At 46.4% G+C, this 16,640-nt stretch overlaps 1 protein-coding gene across 1 annotated transcript in view; it reads left to right on the plus strand.

Moving 5' to 3' along the window:
- Positions 1-4,072: 4,072 nt before the first annotated feature.
- RRAGD (Ras related GTP binding D) overlaps positions 4,073-16,640 on the plus strand; it is a gene marked incomplete at both ends in the record, with an annotated part of 37,628 nt that continues 25,060 nt past the window's right edge. Inside the window, one exon of the mRNA XM_084228515.1 lies at positions 4,073-4,208. Coding sequence (XP_084084641.1) covers positions 4,073-4,208 — 136 coding nt within the window. The remainder of the gene's footprint in view (positions 4,209-16,640) is intronic.

Genomic DNA, 16,640 nt, shown 5'->3' on the forward strand with positions numbered 1-16,640 from the left:
AAACCATGAGTATCCCAGAAACAAATCCTCACATTCTTGAGACTGCTCTCCCAGGGAGACATCACAGATATACCCTGAGCTTCAAGTCAGAGAGTGACTAACGGGAAAGCCAATTCGCTGCATAGATTCCACACCAAGTTTCTCAAAGGCTTTCAATTTTTAGTGGTAATTTTATTTAAAAGCTGCAATAATCCACACACATGACTTTTCAAATTTAAGAACTTCTATTTCTAGGCTATTTTTCAACATACCTTTTATTTTAAAACAGACTGTCTTTAAATAACAGCAAAAACAGTAAAGCAATAATTTCCTGTTCTACTTGCTCATACTTTATCAAGGACTGTACATTTCTGAAATGACAATGAATCAGAAACTCTTAAATCTATGATTCTCTGGCCTCCCCGGTGGCACAGTGGTTGAGCGATGAGTTGCAAAGCTGCCTGCGGCCTCTGCAGCACCGGTTCGATCCCCAGCTGCTCCCTGGCCCCCGGAGGAGGGTCCCACATGGCACGCAGACCTCTCTTGCCACCCACTGCTCCCCTCAGCAGTGTACTTCGGTCCTCCTGCCTGCTCTGCTCCCTGCTCTGGCACTGGTGAAATCTCTCACCCTCCTGCGCTTCTGACTGTACCCAGTGCTTGTATAAATAAATACATACATATTTAAAAAAAAAATCTATGATTCTCTTATCTACCTTGTGGTGGAACACAACTGAGGATTTGGTTTTTATTGATTTTTTGTGAATTTGTTCTTTTTCTCTTGAAAATGGTTCCATTCTCAAATATCTTAAAATGTACTCCAATCTACTGCTGCTGTTTCTGGCTAAAGATGTCTTTTCTTGGGGGAAGGCAGAGGATCAGTAGATATTCCTATATTTTCTGGGTCTCAGGGCACAGTAAGTTTTGGGCTTAGGAATTATCTTGTTCTTAACCCCAGGGTCTATACACTGGGCTTTCAGCCCAGGGATGTTCTGAAAGTCTGGGCTGATCTTAGACAGGCTTTTAAGGTCCCTTATATAACCATGTACAGTTTGAATCTGACCAGTTGAAGGCCTCTCCTGGCTGGTGGGTTTCTTGTGGGATAGCTGAAAATTTTTTTTTTAAAGATTATTTTATTTATGCATAAAAGACTGGGGTACAGGCCAGAGGTGTGGGGGTGAGAAGATTCACCAGGGACAGAGTGGGGAACAGAACAGGCGGATTGACTGAAATACAATACTGAGGGGAGCAGCGGGCGAGACAGGAGAGGTCTGCTGCACCATGTGGGTAGCTCCCTGGCAGAACAGGGGTTGAACTTGTCCTGCAGTAGCTGCCAACAGCTTGATAGCACTGTCTTTAAGCCCTGCGCCACCAGGGAGGCCGCCCCAAGCTGAAAATCTTTAAATCCACTCTGGTAGTGCCCCTCCCAGGGATTTCCTTTTAGAAAATGAATGAAAATGGACTAGGAAAATTACTCCTAGAGTAACTTTCTCTGATGAGCTCATTTATTTATTTATTTAAAGATTTATTTTTTATTTACAAGAACCGGGGTACAGGGCCTCCCCTGGTGGCTCAGCATTTGAGCGCTGGGTTGCGAGACTGCCCGCAGCCTCTGCAGCACTAGTTCGATCCCTGACCACCGGCGAGGGTCCCACAAAAAAAAAAAAAAAAAAAAGAACTGGGGTACAGGCCAGATGCGCAGGCGGGTGAGAGGATTCACCAGAGACAGAGCGGGGAACAGAACAGGCAGACTGACGAAATACACTGCTGAGGGGAGCAGTGGGTCAGTCAGGAGAGGTCTGCTCACTATATGGGTTGCTCCTAGGCCTGTGGGGATTGAACTGGAACTGCAGAGGCTGTGACAGCTTTACAGTGCTGTGCTCAACCACCTGCGCCACCAGGGACGCACTCTCTGATGAGTTTAAATGTGGCTTGCTTGTGCTGGCTGTGTTGCTTGCCCTCCACCTCACCCTGAGACATGCTCTGTGCCTTCCCCACCCAATCTCTGTATCCTGGAGCAGGTTGCAGTATCCCTTGCTTTCTGACTTTCAGTTGGGTTTGGCCAATGGGAGTCACTTCCAGGACAGAGGAGTGTAAAAAGAGAGAGGTCAGGATATTTCTTTCCATGGCTGTTCCATTGACTTGAGGAGGTGCTGGCAGTGGCAGCTATAGGTCCTGTTTTGTGTCCCCTAAGACTCTTCCTTTCTTCCTTCATTCTTACTAATTTAGGAGTCACCTATATCTCTTTGCATTATTGTTAATCCCAGTGTTGATTCCCTCAGCTCTGCCTACATCCCTGTAAATTATCCCTTCTCTTAAAGCCTTAAATTAAAGACTTGCATCTGTTTTCCTCCTGGGAAGGTTCCTGATTGATAGACTTAGCAAGTTACACAGTCTCCGCATGGAAAATCCAAAGACCTTTCCAATTAGAATAAGCTCTCTCCTGGAAGGTGTTTGTATTCACCTTCAATGCCCATAACTACTACAAATGCAGGGCATGAGTCATGATCTGCTAGACTGAGAACTCCTCCAGGGTGGGAACATCTGAGTATCTGTCCCCTGGGTCCCTTAGTCCACCCCTTGGCATACAGTAGGTGCTCAAGAAATGGTCCCTACAGAGGCAGCACCCTGGAGCCCTAAGAGCCTCTAGCCTCAGCTCCCCTCCTCCTGTACTCCTCCCCCATACCACCTGCTGAGTTGCTGGCACCTGTAGAATCTGGATCACCATGCTGGCCAGCTGGTTTATTTTATTTGCTTGACAGAAGGAAGTTCATCCACGTGATTTTTTTTTTTTTTTTGCAGTCCCCAGAAAGGGTGGAAATAGTATATTCTGTAGTGAAAAGCTTGTGGAGGAACCCAGCAGGTTTCAGCCTCACCTCCACATTGCTGTTATGTGACAGTTGCACCTCCCCCCATCCCAAAGCCTTGAAACATTGTCTTTTGAAATATGGGATTATAGTCTATGCAACAATGAGATGGAGGAGGTGGCCATGAACATTTTCAGGTATGTTATACACCTGAGGCCTTTCCTAAATTGCAACAGAGGAATTATATTTCAGTTTAGGCAGGCAGGAGGCATGCATTCCCCTACAAACATTTACATCTGGGTAGGCCTGAATTTTAAATATTCTTGGTGAGAAGCATTTTGAGCAATAAATGCACACTAAAAGGCAATTGCTATGGATTCCTTTTTTTTAAAGATTTATTAATTTATGCATATTTCAGTCAGTCTGCCTGTTCTGTTCCCCACTCTGTCTCTGGTGAATCCTCTCAACCCCCCCCATCTCTGGCCTGTACCCCAGCTCTTGTAGGCAATTGCTATGGAGACTGTGCCTCCACCAGGCATTTCTCTGAGTTCTCTTCTTGGGGCGCTTCAGCATCCTGCGGGTGTCCTAGGCACGCTGATCTCGATGGGGGCCTGGGCGCAGCAGTGTTGGGGGAGTAGGGCAACCTACTTAGGACTGGAACCCTCCTCCAGCATTAAAGGTCGGAGAAGGCCGCCCAAGGTGACGTGTGTAGGGGGGGAAAGGGGTGGTTCTCAAGGGGTGCAGGCCCGCAGCTCCGGGACCACGAGCAGAAGCAGCTAGTGGGGGGCCCCTGGCGCGCAGCCGCGGTGGGTGGCTGCGCCGCGTGCCGGGCCCCCAGGGTGACTGTACCCGCCACCGGGTGGGTAGTGGGACCGGGAACGCCGGCTCCCCCTGTGTGTCTGGCCCAGCACCCCGCCGAGCGGTGCCTGCGGCCGAGAGAGCGCGCGCGCGCCCGTGCGGGGTGTGTGTGTGAGTGTGTGTGTGACAGTGTGTGTCAGGTGACTTGGGTCACGCAGTCTCTCTCCCTCCTCGGGGAGGAACTGCCGCGCTCCGGCTGAGTCCTCCGCCGGCAGGCGGGCGGGGCGGGCGAGGGGCGAGGGGCGCGCCGGGCACCGCGGGACCCAGACCCCGACGCCGCCCGCCGCGGGGGACGCGCGCCCCCACCTCCCTGATTCCCGCGGAGCTCCAGACAAAACCCCAATTCAGAAATAGGTTGCGAGCGGCAGGCGAGGAAGCTTGGCCCCCACCGCGGACCTCCGCCGCCCCCGGGGCCGGCGGCTGGCGGAGCAATGAGCCAGGTGCTGGGGAAGCCGCAGCCGGAGGGCGAGGACGACGACGAGGAGGATGAGCTGGTGGGGCTCTCGGACTACGGGGACGGGCCCGACTCCTCGGACGCCGACCCGGACAGCGGGGCGGAGGAGGGAGGTGAGCCCGGGGCATCCGGCCCCCCGCCCCGCGCGTCCTCATCCCGCACCCCGTCCCGGGCTTCTGCCTTCCCGGCCCCGGCCCAGCCTGGCGCGCGGGCCGCGCACTTGGAGCCGATCCCCCCCGATCGGAGTTGCGGGGTGGGGGTGGGGAGGGGCGCGATCGCGAGCTGCAAAATGGGGGAACCCGAGGGCCGGCACCGGAGGGCGCACGCGATCGGTGGGGAGGGCTGAAGTGGGGGGGAGCCTGGGGGGGAGCAACGCGCGCGCTCGGTGCGCTGCCGGGGCCGGTACCCCCACCCTCATCCCGAGGTCTCCGCAGAATCTGGGGGTTGGGGAAAGGAGGGGACCGCCCCGCGCGCCCTGGGACCTCGCTCTGCAGGCTGCTGTTGAAGCCGGGGTCAGATGTCGTGGCTAAAAAAGGCAGCGTGACTGGCAGGGTCGCAGGCAGCTGCGGGTGTCAGTCTCGCCCGGGAGAGGAGCAGGAACCGCAGTGGTCTGCGCGTGGGGGCCCCTTGGAGCGGGTGGCGGGGGTGCGCCGGGGTGACGTGGGAGTAGCCGAAGGAAGGTCGGTTTCCCGCGATCCTGACAAACACGGTTGTTATGACACCTTATCGACGTCCAGAGGCACCACCTGGCCCAGGCAATGCACTGCCGGGAACCAGCGCGGGGCGGGGGCGAAATACAGGGCAAATTTTTTCCTGTTCAAGAAGCGGGATCTAGCAATTATAGAGCCCGTGGGGGCTTTCTGTATTTAATTCTTCAGGCGTAGGGACGTTGAGAGGTTTTTAGGATTCCAGAACGACTCGTCTTTTTTTGTTATCCTTCAGAGCAAGGGAAAAGTCCTTTATGTTAAGGTCACTCGAAAAAGGTCAGTGGAAGGAGTCTGTTAAACATAACATCTAGGTGAAGCTGTATGCATCCTAGAGAAGGAACTTTTGAAATGCTTCACTTTGAAGACATGGAGTGAGGGATAAAAGTGCCATTGTGGCTTAATTTTGAACAACTTTTGAGAATTCACTGAACTTATTACAGGTCCCTATAAAAAACATTTTGTGGGCGGACGCTTACATATGGTAGTAGTTACTTTCAATTAATCAGAAAGAGAAGAAAGTTAGCTAAGCCTTGAGCCTGACAGATGAGAAAGAAGCTTTCCAAATCACCCATTTTTTTATAGTTGATTCCCTCTTTGCTTAAACTGTGGTGTGTTCCTGTGTGCTTCTCTCCACTGCACTCCCCATAATTGGTCCCACAGTTGAGCACCCGCCACATTTTTGCAGATAAAGGCTCTCAACCCTTTTGTTGGGAGTCTCTAGGGCTACCTTTGGTAATTAAATTGTTCAGTCACTTCATTATTATTCAAATGGCATTCGTTAGCTCCTGGTACATTCTTTGGAGACTCCTGAGAAATTCAGAATGGGGATATGTTTGCAAGGTATTTGAAATGGTAGACACATAATAAGGTGCAAGTGTGAAGCTCTTTTAAAAATAAAAGAGACTATCTAGGAAGAAAAGTCGTGTGATTTGATATTGTCCTGGGGGCCTCTGGAAAGAGCACTGGGTCTGTTTATTCCACAGTTCTTTAAGGGGGCACTTTGAAAATTGATAGTGGAGACTTTAAAGTGAAATTAATGGTTTGTCTGAGTGGTGGGATTTCCTGAACAAAGGATTTCCCCAGCACCCTGTCTTGGATGCTTCCCACGGCTCCTAACCTAAAGGTAAACCTGCTTGTAACTGATGCTTTTGATTACTTAAGCAATAAAATCCTCCCTCATGAGTTCTTGGGATCAACCTGGAATCTTGTTGTATAAATATTGACTATCTGTGGTAAGAATAGCAACAAATAACTATTTTCTTCTGCAGATATGAGTGAATGTGGGCCTTTCTCCAACTGGGCCTGTTGTGGACAGGCCGTCTGTTCTCAGATTTCCTCCATTATCTCAGGTTCTTGTTCTTTCCATGTTTTGATAAGAGAGTTTAGGCCTGAATTTAGGATCTATTAGGAACTTCACTTTCTAGAGTAGGAGGTAGGCTCTTTAATCAGCAGTTCTAACAAGGACTGCCCCTGACAACTGTTATGGGGGTGATAAAGTTCTTGATAGAGGATGCTGAAAGTTGTAATTTTTGTTCTTGGGGCCTCAAGATGCCATTAACAGGTCATCCCAATTTCAAATGGCCCCTGGGCATGCATTGCTTTATAATCCTATGTTATTGCTTGTAAAGTTTATATTTACCTACTGGCAAACCTAGGAAATGGAAAGTAGGGTGAAGGGAAGGGCTTATTTAATCGGAGAAAAGATGGATATGGCGCATTTTGAACCAAGAACAGGACATTTCTCTAATGACCCCACTTCCCCCTTCACCTTCCTGACAGACTTGGTTTTAGTGCCCAGTGGAGTCCTAGAGCTTTTTCCATAGGGTTCAGAAATCTGCTCTGGCGGGTTGGATCAGGACTGATTAGCATCACCAGGTAAGTTGCAAAGCAACTTGTCAGGAGCTGTGCCAAAAACTAGATTGAAGGGAGTGTGATTTTCATTCCCTTTAGTCTTATAAGGAACCTCTGATCTTATTTTTAAATGGAGTGCCTCTCTTTACCACATAGTGCTAAGTTTCAAAACATAGTGCAGCTAAGGTGAAACTTAAATTGCACTTCTTTGGCTTGCACTGCATATTTTATTCATGAATAGCAGGAGTGTTCTAGGGCACTTTAGCACTGTCAAGGACAGATTTGGGCACCTCTCAACTGTCCTTTCAGTTGCCTGTCTTAGAGATGAGTCTCACCTGCAGTCCTCAGCTCCAGGTAAAACTCCAGAGAGGAGGAAATAATTAAACCATTAAAAAGATTGAACCAGAAGTGATTGTCTTTGACTCATGGACTCTCAATCTTCGGTACATGATTTGTACTTTAAAAACTAAGGGAATAAGGGAAGCACTGAAAAGATCATATTTAACCAGAGAGAGAAACTGGTTTTCCCCGAAGTACCTTCCAATTTTTAGGGGAAACTTGGCTAAGACAGTTCTTATCCACAGTCCCCCTAAGTGTGGTTTTGTTCTCATAGTAGCCTTTGTACCTCTTAGGGACTCAGGAAGTGACAGTTTAGGTGATTTCTAGAGGCATGAAAAATCCAAGGTCAGCAGGTGATATTTCCTGATGGGTGTAAATGCAGTGAATTCAGTAATTTGCATCTGTTTATCACTAGTGTCAGCTTTTATTTTCATTTAATTTTTTTAAAAATCAGTGAATTCACCTCATTTCCTTGAGAATAAGTAGATCGAATTTGCTCTGCTGTTGAAGCCATGGCTTAGAGATGGCAGGGTACCTTTCTGCAGCCATGTCACAAAGTAGAAGTGAACAGGTTTAGAAGAGGGTCAAATGCATGGAAGTCTTGTTCCTTTCCTTGTAATATTGCCTAGTCCATAAAGAGTAGTGTTGACTACAGTGCTGGCCATACCTAATCTCTTGGGTTTCCTTCTGGCTCTGGAAATACACAGGTATGGAATTGGAATAGAGGGGAGTACAGAAACTGTTATAGGCCAACCCCAGTGTGAAATGGGTTGGCCTGACTTTGGGTCCTCACCTGCACACTTAAAAAGGACTTATGGTGAGACTCAACTTCAGTCACACACAAAACGGATAATAAAGGGCTTGTTTACAAAAAGGGGAAATGAAGAAACGGATAACTCAGGGAGAAAGAGAGAGCTATATTGGTAGCTATAGCAAGCCCCCCCAAGGACCACATGTCTGCTTAACTCCATCTTCAGTTCCCAGCAATCCTTCCTTTGGTGGTGATGACGTTATAGGATTTATAGTCCTTGGTGTTTTGGATCTCTTTGGTCTAGGGGTGGAGGATGGGGTCCATAAAACCTGTTTGTGGAGTTCGTAAAGGACATCCTTTCTCCCCAACAAATCGTTAAAATTTGACAAAGGTCACACCTGAGGCACATGCTTGTTCAAATATATACACTTAGCGTGTATATTTTTATATCAGAAGTTTTGTAGACATGTTTCAATGACTTAAGGCACCATAAAGTCTTGTTTTTCCACTTTTACTAAAAGTCTCTCCTATTTAACATTAGAATAGACACAGGGTTGCCTAATGGAAATAGTTAGAAACAGCACGTTTCAGAGTTCTGGGGTGTAGCTGAGTTTGAAAGTTCACCTTGTCAATCCCTAGATGACTGTGTGTCTTTCCTAATTCACCTTCTGCTTTATTCTGCCCCCTCCCCCCATAGCTATTGTTAATGACACAATTTCACTTCCTACCACAGCCATCTCTTTCCTGCTCATTTTTGTTAATTTTTTTCTTCTCTGCCTGCTATATCCCTTACCTTAAAAACACAACAATAAATCCTTTTTATTCTCCCTCTTTCGTCAAAATCTGAAACTCCCCTGTGATAGGGCTTTCCTGGTTCTGCTGTGACACTTAAGACAAATAGGTTTTCACTCCTGGCTTCAAGTGTCCAGGGAGCTGGTCGACTTTCTCCTCCTGAGGACTTTTGGGGAAGATTCCAGCTTGGATTCTCAGTGTGTAAAATTGAATATTACATGAAACCAACCATGATCGCTTCTCAATGTGATTGTTAAAAAAAAAAAAATTCACAAGAACACATTTCCCTCCTGCAGTGTTCCGTTGCAGGAACACTGGTAAACCAAAACATATTAGAACTGTTATTGAACATATGTTAAGGAAATATTTGTATGTCACGTCGTGGTTTTTAGTTGCTTACCAAGTGTGACATTAGAGGATTTTGTAGAGAAAGATTTGGTCTTCACACATAGATAAAAGTCATCTTCAAAAATCTTTATACCTTTGAAAATACATGTTCTGTTTACATTTAATTCTCCTTAGTGGAATCCAATATGGTAGTGAATCTTCATGATCTTTGCATATTCTCTTATTAATGGTACATTATTCATATGTTTGATTATAACTCGGATAGGAATTTCTTACTGAGTCTTAGCTCTTGAATGTAGGAGTAGTTCTTCTTATTAGAAAAGTAAAAGATCAGATAATGTTGCAAGTAAAAACAAACCAGAGCCTCTTCCCAAAGTTGTCTGTAGATCCGTAAGCCTTTATTGACCATGTGTCACATTCCACTAAAAACCTTGTTACTTAGACAAGGCTGGGTTAAAAAAAAAAAAAAAAAAAAGGTGCCTGTGAGCATGCTGATGTGATGGAGACGGACTGTTGCAGTCTCAGGCTATCAGACATGCATACTCCCACAGCTAGTAAATGACAGAGTTGGGTGCCCCAGTCTGGCACTCAAGCAGTGCTCTTTCAGCCTTTCCAGTTGTCATCATGTTATACAAATTCTTTCACTAAATCTTTATTTTCCCATTTTGGTCCTTGTTGTCGTTTTCGGAGTCAGTGGGTTTGGATTGCGGGGTCTTTGAGTTCACTCTGGGAAAGTTTTCACCAGAGCTCCCATTTCAGTGACATTCGGGGAGTTTCCCAGGTAGTTTCTCCATGAGACAGAGTTGTTGGTTACATTTAAAGGGTAGGTTTATTAGGGAAAGGGACGGAGGGATAAAAGGACACTTGCATAGACACAAGTGGACAGGAAGAGCTGCGCCAGAAGGGGCAGGTTTGCTGAGAGAGGCCTGCATGGTGGCCTTGAGGAGAGCTGCCTCCGCTGAGGGAGGTCAGTGAAGAGAATTCCCAGCATGGTACAGGGCATGGGCAGGCAGGAAGCTGCTACCCTGCGGAGGGAGAGAGTTGGTAAAAAGAAGCACCTGCATAGGCACAGGTGGGCAGATGGAGTGCAGCCCTGAGCCTGTGCAGAGACTGCACTGAGATAGTCTTCTTCTGTTTGGGAGCCTTGGGAGCCTTCGGGTTAGTTGCTGATTTGGAATAACTTATGTAGAATCTGAAAGGGACCGAGATTCTACAATGGGCTCAATCTCCATATCTTTATCTTGGGATGCACACTCCATTACCTGCTTGGATGTTATGCTTTGTAATCTAGGTGTCTGGAGCTTAGGGATCTTGGTTTCCATAGCTGTGTCAATGGCCATGCTAATCCCTTCTACCCCCACCTCCAGCTCTTGGCGTTTTGTGAGCCAAGTTTCTGGTCTTGTGCCCACCTTCCTTTCAGGTGTTTTTTTTTTTTTTTTTTTTTTTAATTCCTGTCCTCCATCAGGCCTCTCGGAGAATATTCCATAATTATAATAGGTCTCAACTTTATAATACTCCAGAATTCATGAACTGTGTTTTTTTTATGCTGTCTCATGCTCCCTGGTGAGCTTCTTGAGCTCAGAAGGGCTTGGAACTGTGAGAAGAGGTGCACATGGGTCATCAATCCCATTTTCTTGATTTCTGTTTCCTTCTTTGTTGTTAACATTCCCAACCCACAGATCAGCCAGGTCTGACCCCTGAACAGGTCTGTGCTCCAGACTCTGATACCTCTTGTCATTCTATATTTGCAAGGGTCTTTTGGTTTTCAGCAGGTCTTACCCTGCCAATCCCTAAGTAATTAGCCTGCAGGTATTAAAGACTGTTGGATGGTCTCTCCGCATAGTGCTGCTCCTTAGGCGATTGAATTTCCCTGTGATCTCCAGCAGTCTAGTTACGGAGCTAGGCTGTTTGAGAAATTTTGGTACTGATGAGACCCAGTGCAAGATAGATGTGGTCTGTTCAGTGCCTGTGACCACAGTAGATAAACTTTACCTAGACCTAAAGGTCATCCTCTTGATACCCAGGTACTGATCTACATCAAAGCCACATGGGAAGTTTTTGGTAAAGCTTCAGTTATTTTACCCTCAAAATCTTCTCAGTGCTTCTCAGTCAGTCATCAGACCAACACATCTATTGAGTGTTTATTGTGGTTAACCCTGATGCCTTCATTTTTATATCTGTAAAGGATAAGCGTTGTCAACTTGAGGATTAGAGATGCTGGGATAAGAGGTTGGAGTAGACTGGTTTGAGCTGTTTCAGGCTGCCAAGGCTAAAACCTCTCAATGTGCCCTTACCCTCAGCCAGCAGGATGGGGGGAGGGAATTGGGAGGAGGTAGTGGTAGGTAAGTGACCATCGAAGTGGACTGCCTCAAACATCTGCCCTTCTGAGGCCCTGGATCCTTTCCTCACCTGACTGACAGGCCAACACAGTGCTCCAGACTCAACTATATCAAGTATCTGTTCAGCCTCTTCTCCTTTACTGTCGTGGTGAATGGAGCCTTGGTTACATGGCCTGCCAAGTTGGGAACTCCGAGCTTCTTCTTTCTCCCTTGTTCCTTCTGTCCAGTGCATTACCAAGAATTTCTCACAAATCTGTCCCTTCTGTCTATTTCCATGGCTTGTGACTTAAGTTCTTTCATTATAGTCCATCTAAAACAATCTCCTAACTATTGTGAAGGAGGAAAAACTTTTCCTCCATCCTCTTAGGTTCTGAATGGGGGCCTGTAAATTAAAATAATACAAGACAGTAATGACAGAAAAAGAGATTTAATTACATACTAATGCATGAGTGTTCCAAAGACTCAGGGAGCTTTTTATTTTTAAAAAAAGATTTATTTCTTTATGCTTACAAGAATTGGGGCATAGGCCAGAGGTGTGGGGGTGGGGGTGAGAGGATTCACTAGAGACAGAGTGGGGAGCAGAACAGGCAGATTGACTGAAATACACTGCTGAGGGGAGCAGCAGGAGTGACAGGAGAGGTCTGCTGCTCCATGTGGGTCACCTCCCTGGCGGGGGATGGAGCGTATGCTGCAGTGGCTGAGGATAGCTTCACAGCGCTGACACTTAACTCCTTGTGCCACCAATGAGGCCCCAGAATTTGGAGCTTTCATGCCATCTTCATAGAGCATAAGGAGCACACTTCTGGAAGAACAAATGACCTTTTGGAAAGATAAATGCGCCCATGGTAGAATAGATGGGATTTTGTGACAATGCCTGTTGGGATGTGGTCCTGACTTATCCTGCTTTTCTTAGTCTCTAACAAGAGACTATCACTTAGACTTGCTCCCAGGGAGATTTATGACAATTGAGTTCTGGAAGGGTCTGCTGTAGGCAAATAATGGGTTTCAGGAAACCATACCTTTGGCTCAAAATACTTTTTTGTGCCATCGAGATTTAGTCTAGATCTGTTCACTATCTCCATACTGATCCCCTTTAGGGAATCTGTCTTGGGAGCAAACTTCCTGAAGTAGAGATCTGATTCTGTTAGTTTCACCTTAAAATCCTTAGTAATTTCCTCATGACTTTAAGAGTGTGGTGTAAAATCCACCCTTCCCAATATCTTACTCATGAACTAGTCTGTAACCTCTCACCCCAAATGTGTGCAAAGATATTTGTTGCATCTGCAGCACATGCTTCAGTATAGTTTACATTTGTGTAAGTGAGAGAGACAGAGACAAGAAGACAAAGCTGTAAAGTAAAAGTTAATTTCATATTGTGATACATACTATTAAGAAAACACATTAGGGGTCCTGCCCGGTGGCCCAAGTGGTTAAGATGCAACCTATGAAGCTGTGCGCAGCCACTGCAGCTCTAGTTCCATCCCCCGCTGGCTGGGGGCTACCCACATGACGCAGCAGACCTCTCTCTTGTCTCGCCCACTTCTCCCCTCAGGAATGGATTTCAGTTACTCCGCCTGTTCTGTTCCCCACTCTGTCTCTGGTGAATCCTCTCACCCCCGCATCTCTGGCCTGTACCCCAGCTCTTGTATGCATAAATAAATCTCAAAAAAAGGGAAAACTATAAATATAACTAAAAAAATTAAAAAGAATTTATTGTTTTAAAAAAACACATTAGGGGGCCTCCCTGGTAGCACAGGGGGTTAAGCACTGCACTATGAAGCAATCCGCAGCCTCTGCAGCAAGAGTTCGATCCCCAGCTGGCTGGGGAGAGACCCACATGGTGCAGCGGACCTCTCCTGCCTTGCCCGCTGCTCCCCTCAGCAGTGTATTTCAGTCAGTCTGCCTGTTCTGTTCCCCACTCTATCTCTGGTGAATGTTCTCACCCCCATGTCTTTGGGCCTGTACCCCAGCTCTTGTATGCATAAGTAAATAAATTAAAAAAAAAACACATTAGGAAGTGGTGGGGCCCAGTTACATCAGAGGAGACTGCTGCTGGGCTGAATGGAAAGCAGGTGCTTGAGGAAGCCCATCTACAGAGAAGGCACTGAGCTGGGGAACCAGAAGGTCTGTATGACTCTAAGATGAGGAACTGACAGGAGAGATGAGAGGGTGGCCATATAGGGCCTTTTTGAGGTTATAATTTACCCACATATGGCCTTTTGGTTAGTATTCTAAATGGCCTTTTGGTTATTCTAAATGCTGTGGGAAGCCACTGGAGCATAGACTTTTATTGCCTTTAAACTACATTCCCTAAACACTGGGTAGGCCAAATCTCTTCCGGATCCACCTTGTCCTCATTCAGCTCTTTTATGTCTTCTCTTTTTTAAGGCTCAGTTTTTACTTCTCCAGGGAGCCCTCTCTGACCTGTAACACCTAGATAGCAGTTTGTGTAATTGTGGTTTTCTTGTGTGTTCCCCTCTAATCACTAAGGGATGAATCTTTTCTTTGTGTCTGCAGCTCCAGGCTCAGCCCTGTCTAACATTTGGCAGGCCTTCAGGGAACCTTTATGAAAGGAGAATAAACTGCCCTCTTGTAAATTTCACCTCACTCCAGCAACTTCCTTCAATCCCACTGACACTTAAAGAGCCCTCTCTGAGCTTCCAGCTCTAGTCTCAGATCCTCATGTGGCTCTTTTTCTATTTCCTTCTTAAAAAATTGCTAGTCCTTTTATTGCTCCTTCCAGCTACTCTAATCCTTAATTCTTTTTCACACTGTCACCTTTCTCCCTTTATTCTTTCTTTTAAGATTAAAGTTTTTATTCAATTATCCAGCATCTTTGAAGTACCTTTTAAAAAAAAAAGATTTATTTACTTATGCATACAAGAACTGGGGTGTAGGCCAGTGGTGCGGAGTGTGTGTGTGTGTGTGTGTGTGAGAGAGAGAGAGAGAGAGAGAGACAGAGAGAGAGAGAACACACACGCACACACGAATTCACCAGAGACAATGGGGAGCAGAACAGGCTGATCTACTGAGATACACTGCTGAGGGGAGCAGCAGGCAGACAGGGGTGGTCTGCTGCGCCATGTGGGTCAGCTCCCTGTCCAGGGACCAACTCAGGCGCAGTGGCTGGCAATAGCTTGCTAACACTGAGACTTAACCCCTGCACCACCAAGGGAGGCCCCTCTCTTTATTCTTACTAATAAACTTGAGGAATGGGTGATGCTCAGGAAATGTTAGTGGAGAGAGCCCAGGCCTCTCCAGGAGGTTGGGGTGTTTCCTTCCCTGGTATAAGTTCCCTGATATCACTTCCAGAGTAGAATGAGACCGTCTAAAAATGCCCACAGAGTTTCAGAAAAGAGATACTTGAGGGAAGAATAGGAGAGCATTATAATGGAGATTTTTCAGTCAGCAATCCTATCTTTTTCTTTTCCTTTTTTTTTTTTTTTTAAAGATTTATCCATCCATGCATACAAGAGCTGGAGTACAGGCCGGAGGTGTGGGGGCTGAGAGGACCCACCAGAGACAGAGTGGGGAACAGAACAGGCAGATTGACTGAAGTACACTGCTGAGGGAAGCAGCATGCAAGTCAGGAGAGGTCTGCTGCGCCACGTGGGTTGCTTCCTGGCTGGCTGGGGATTGAACTCATGCTACAGTGGCTGCAGATAGCTTCATAGGTTGCATCTTAACCCCTTGCGCCACCTGGGGTTAAATTAAAATAAAAAGGAAAAAAATGTTTGTAGAAAGTTTCACCATGTCCCAGTTACCCAGCATATTTTGATACACACCAGCTAAATATGATAAAATGCCTGTGCATGGATCTAAGGGGTCTCTGCAGAGTTGATGTTTCTCTTGCTAATCTGGTCCCTGCTCTGTACAGTTGGTGAGCCTTGCTTGAATTTGGCAAGGAAAAGAAGTTACTTCTAAGGCCTCCTGGTGGCACAAGGGGTTAAGTCTCAGCACTATCAAGCTGTCACCAGCCACTGCAACATGAGTTGGATACCTGGCCAGGGAGCTAACCCACATGGCCCAGCAGACCTCTCTGTCCCGCTGCTCCCCTCAGCAGTGTATTTCAGTAGATCCACCTGTTCTGCTCCCCACTCTCTCTCTGGTGAATCCTTTCACCACCCCACCACCCTGCCCCGTACCTCTGGCCTACCCCTAGTTCTTGTATGAATAAATAAAAATAAATCTAAAAAAAAAACTTAGTTCCAGCTGTATGTGTGTAATCGCTGCATGTGTATGTCTCTAGTTTCTTACTACTCTAGGTTTGTGAACTTGTGTATGCATTCCCCTCTTCACATGGTCTCTATCATGCCACCACAGGAGGAGGGGTTCCAACTTCCAGGGTACCTGCTGGATGATCATGCCACATAGACCCTCCTGAAGATAAGTTAAAATCTATACCAACATCCAGCAATATATATTGGGAAGAAGGTATTTCTAAACACTTAACTATTGTCATACTTACACATAATCTAATGCGGAGTTTTGCTTGCTTCAATTGGAGGCAGCATTTGTACTGCAGAAAGAGAATGAACACATAGACTTTGGATGAAGCACCCTTAGTATGACTATTACTTGACCTTCTTGAGGCTGAGTTTCTTCATTCATGAAGTGGGGATAATAATATCTATTCTTGAAGGAGTGTGAATGGGCTAAGAGCACTACTTGGTATATGGAAGGCATCTCTGTATGTAGTTGTTATGCGTTTATATCACATGGGTATTTTCTCGTACCATGCAAGGCATGATGCCTTTGCTTGTTTGGATTTCTTTCTCGGAGGGCCTCCTGCTCCATGCTTCTCAGCCCCATCCAAATCCTGTATTGCTTTTATTCTGCATCCATAACCTTTGTAATGGGGTTCCCAGTCCCAGGCATTTCTCCCCTACATTGTGTTGATCTAACACTTGGCTCTTTGTGAGGTGATAATAGAGCAGCTATATAGCTCTTTAGGGTCCATTCTTGTCTTTGAGATGTTCTCTTTTAAAACAGCTGAGTTGAGGTATAATTGACATAAGAGAAAGAATACATGTTTGGTGTACTTGTGAAAGCATCAAAACAATTAAGATAAACAAGACCATCACCTCCAAGTTTCCTTGTAACTTGTCTTCTGTTGATACCTCTTTACTGCCTTCTTGCATATCCCATGAAACCACAGATCTGTTATTTGTCACTGTAAATTAGTTTATATATTTTTAAAGATTTATTTATGCATACAAGAACTGGGGTACAGGCCAGGGGTGCAAGGGGTGAGAAGATTCACCAGAGACAGAGTAGGGAACAGAACAGGCAGAGTGACTGAAATACACTGCTGAGGGGAGCAGCAGGTGAGTCAGGAGAGGTCTGTAGCTCCCTGGCTGGGGATCAAACTCATGCTGCAGTGACTGCAGATAGCTTCATAGGTTGAGTCGTAACCCC

The sequence above is a fragment of the Talpa europaea genome, assembly GCF_964194135.1.
Source record: "Talpa europaea genome assembly, chromosome: 2".
NCBI lineage: Eukaryota > Metazoa > Chordata > Mammalia > Eulipotyphla > Talpidae > Talpa > Talpa europaea.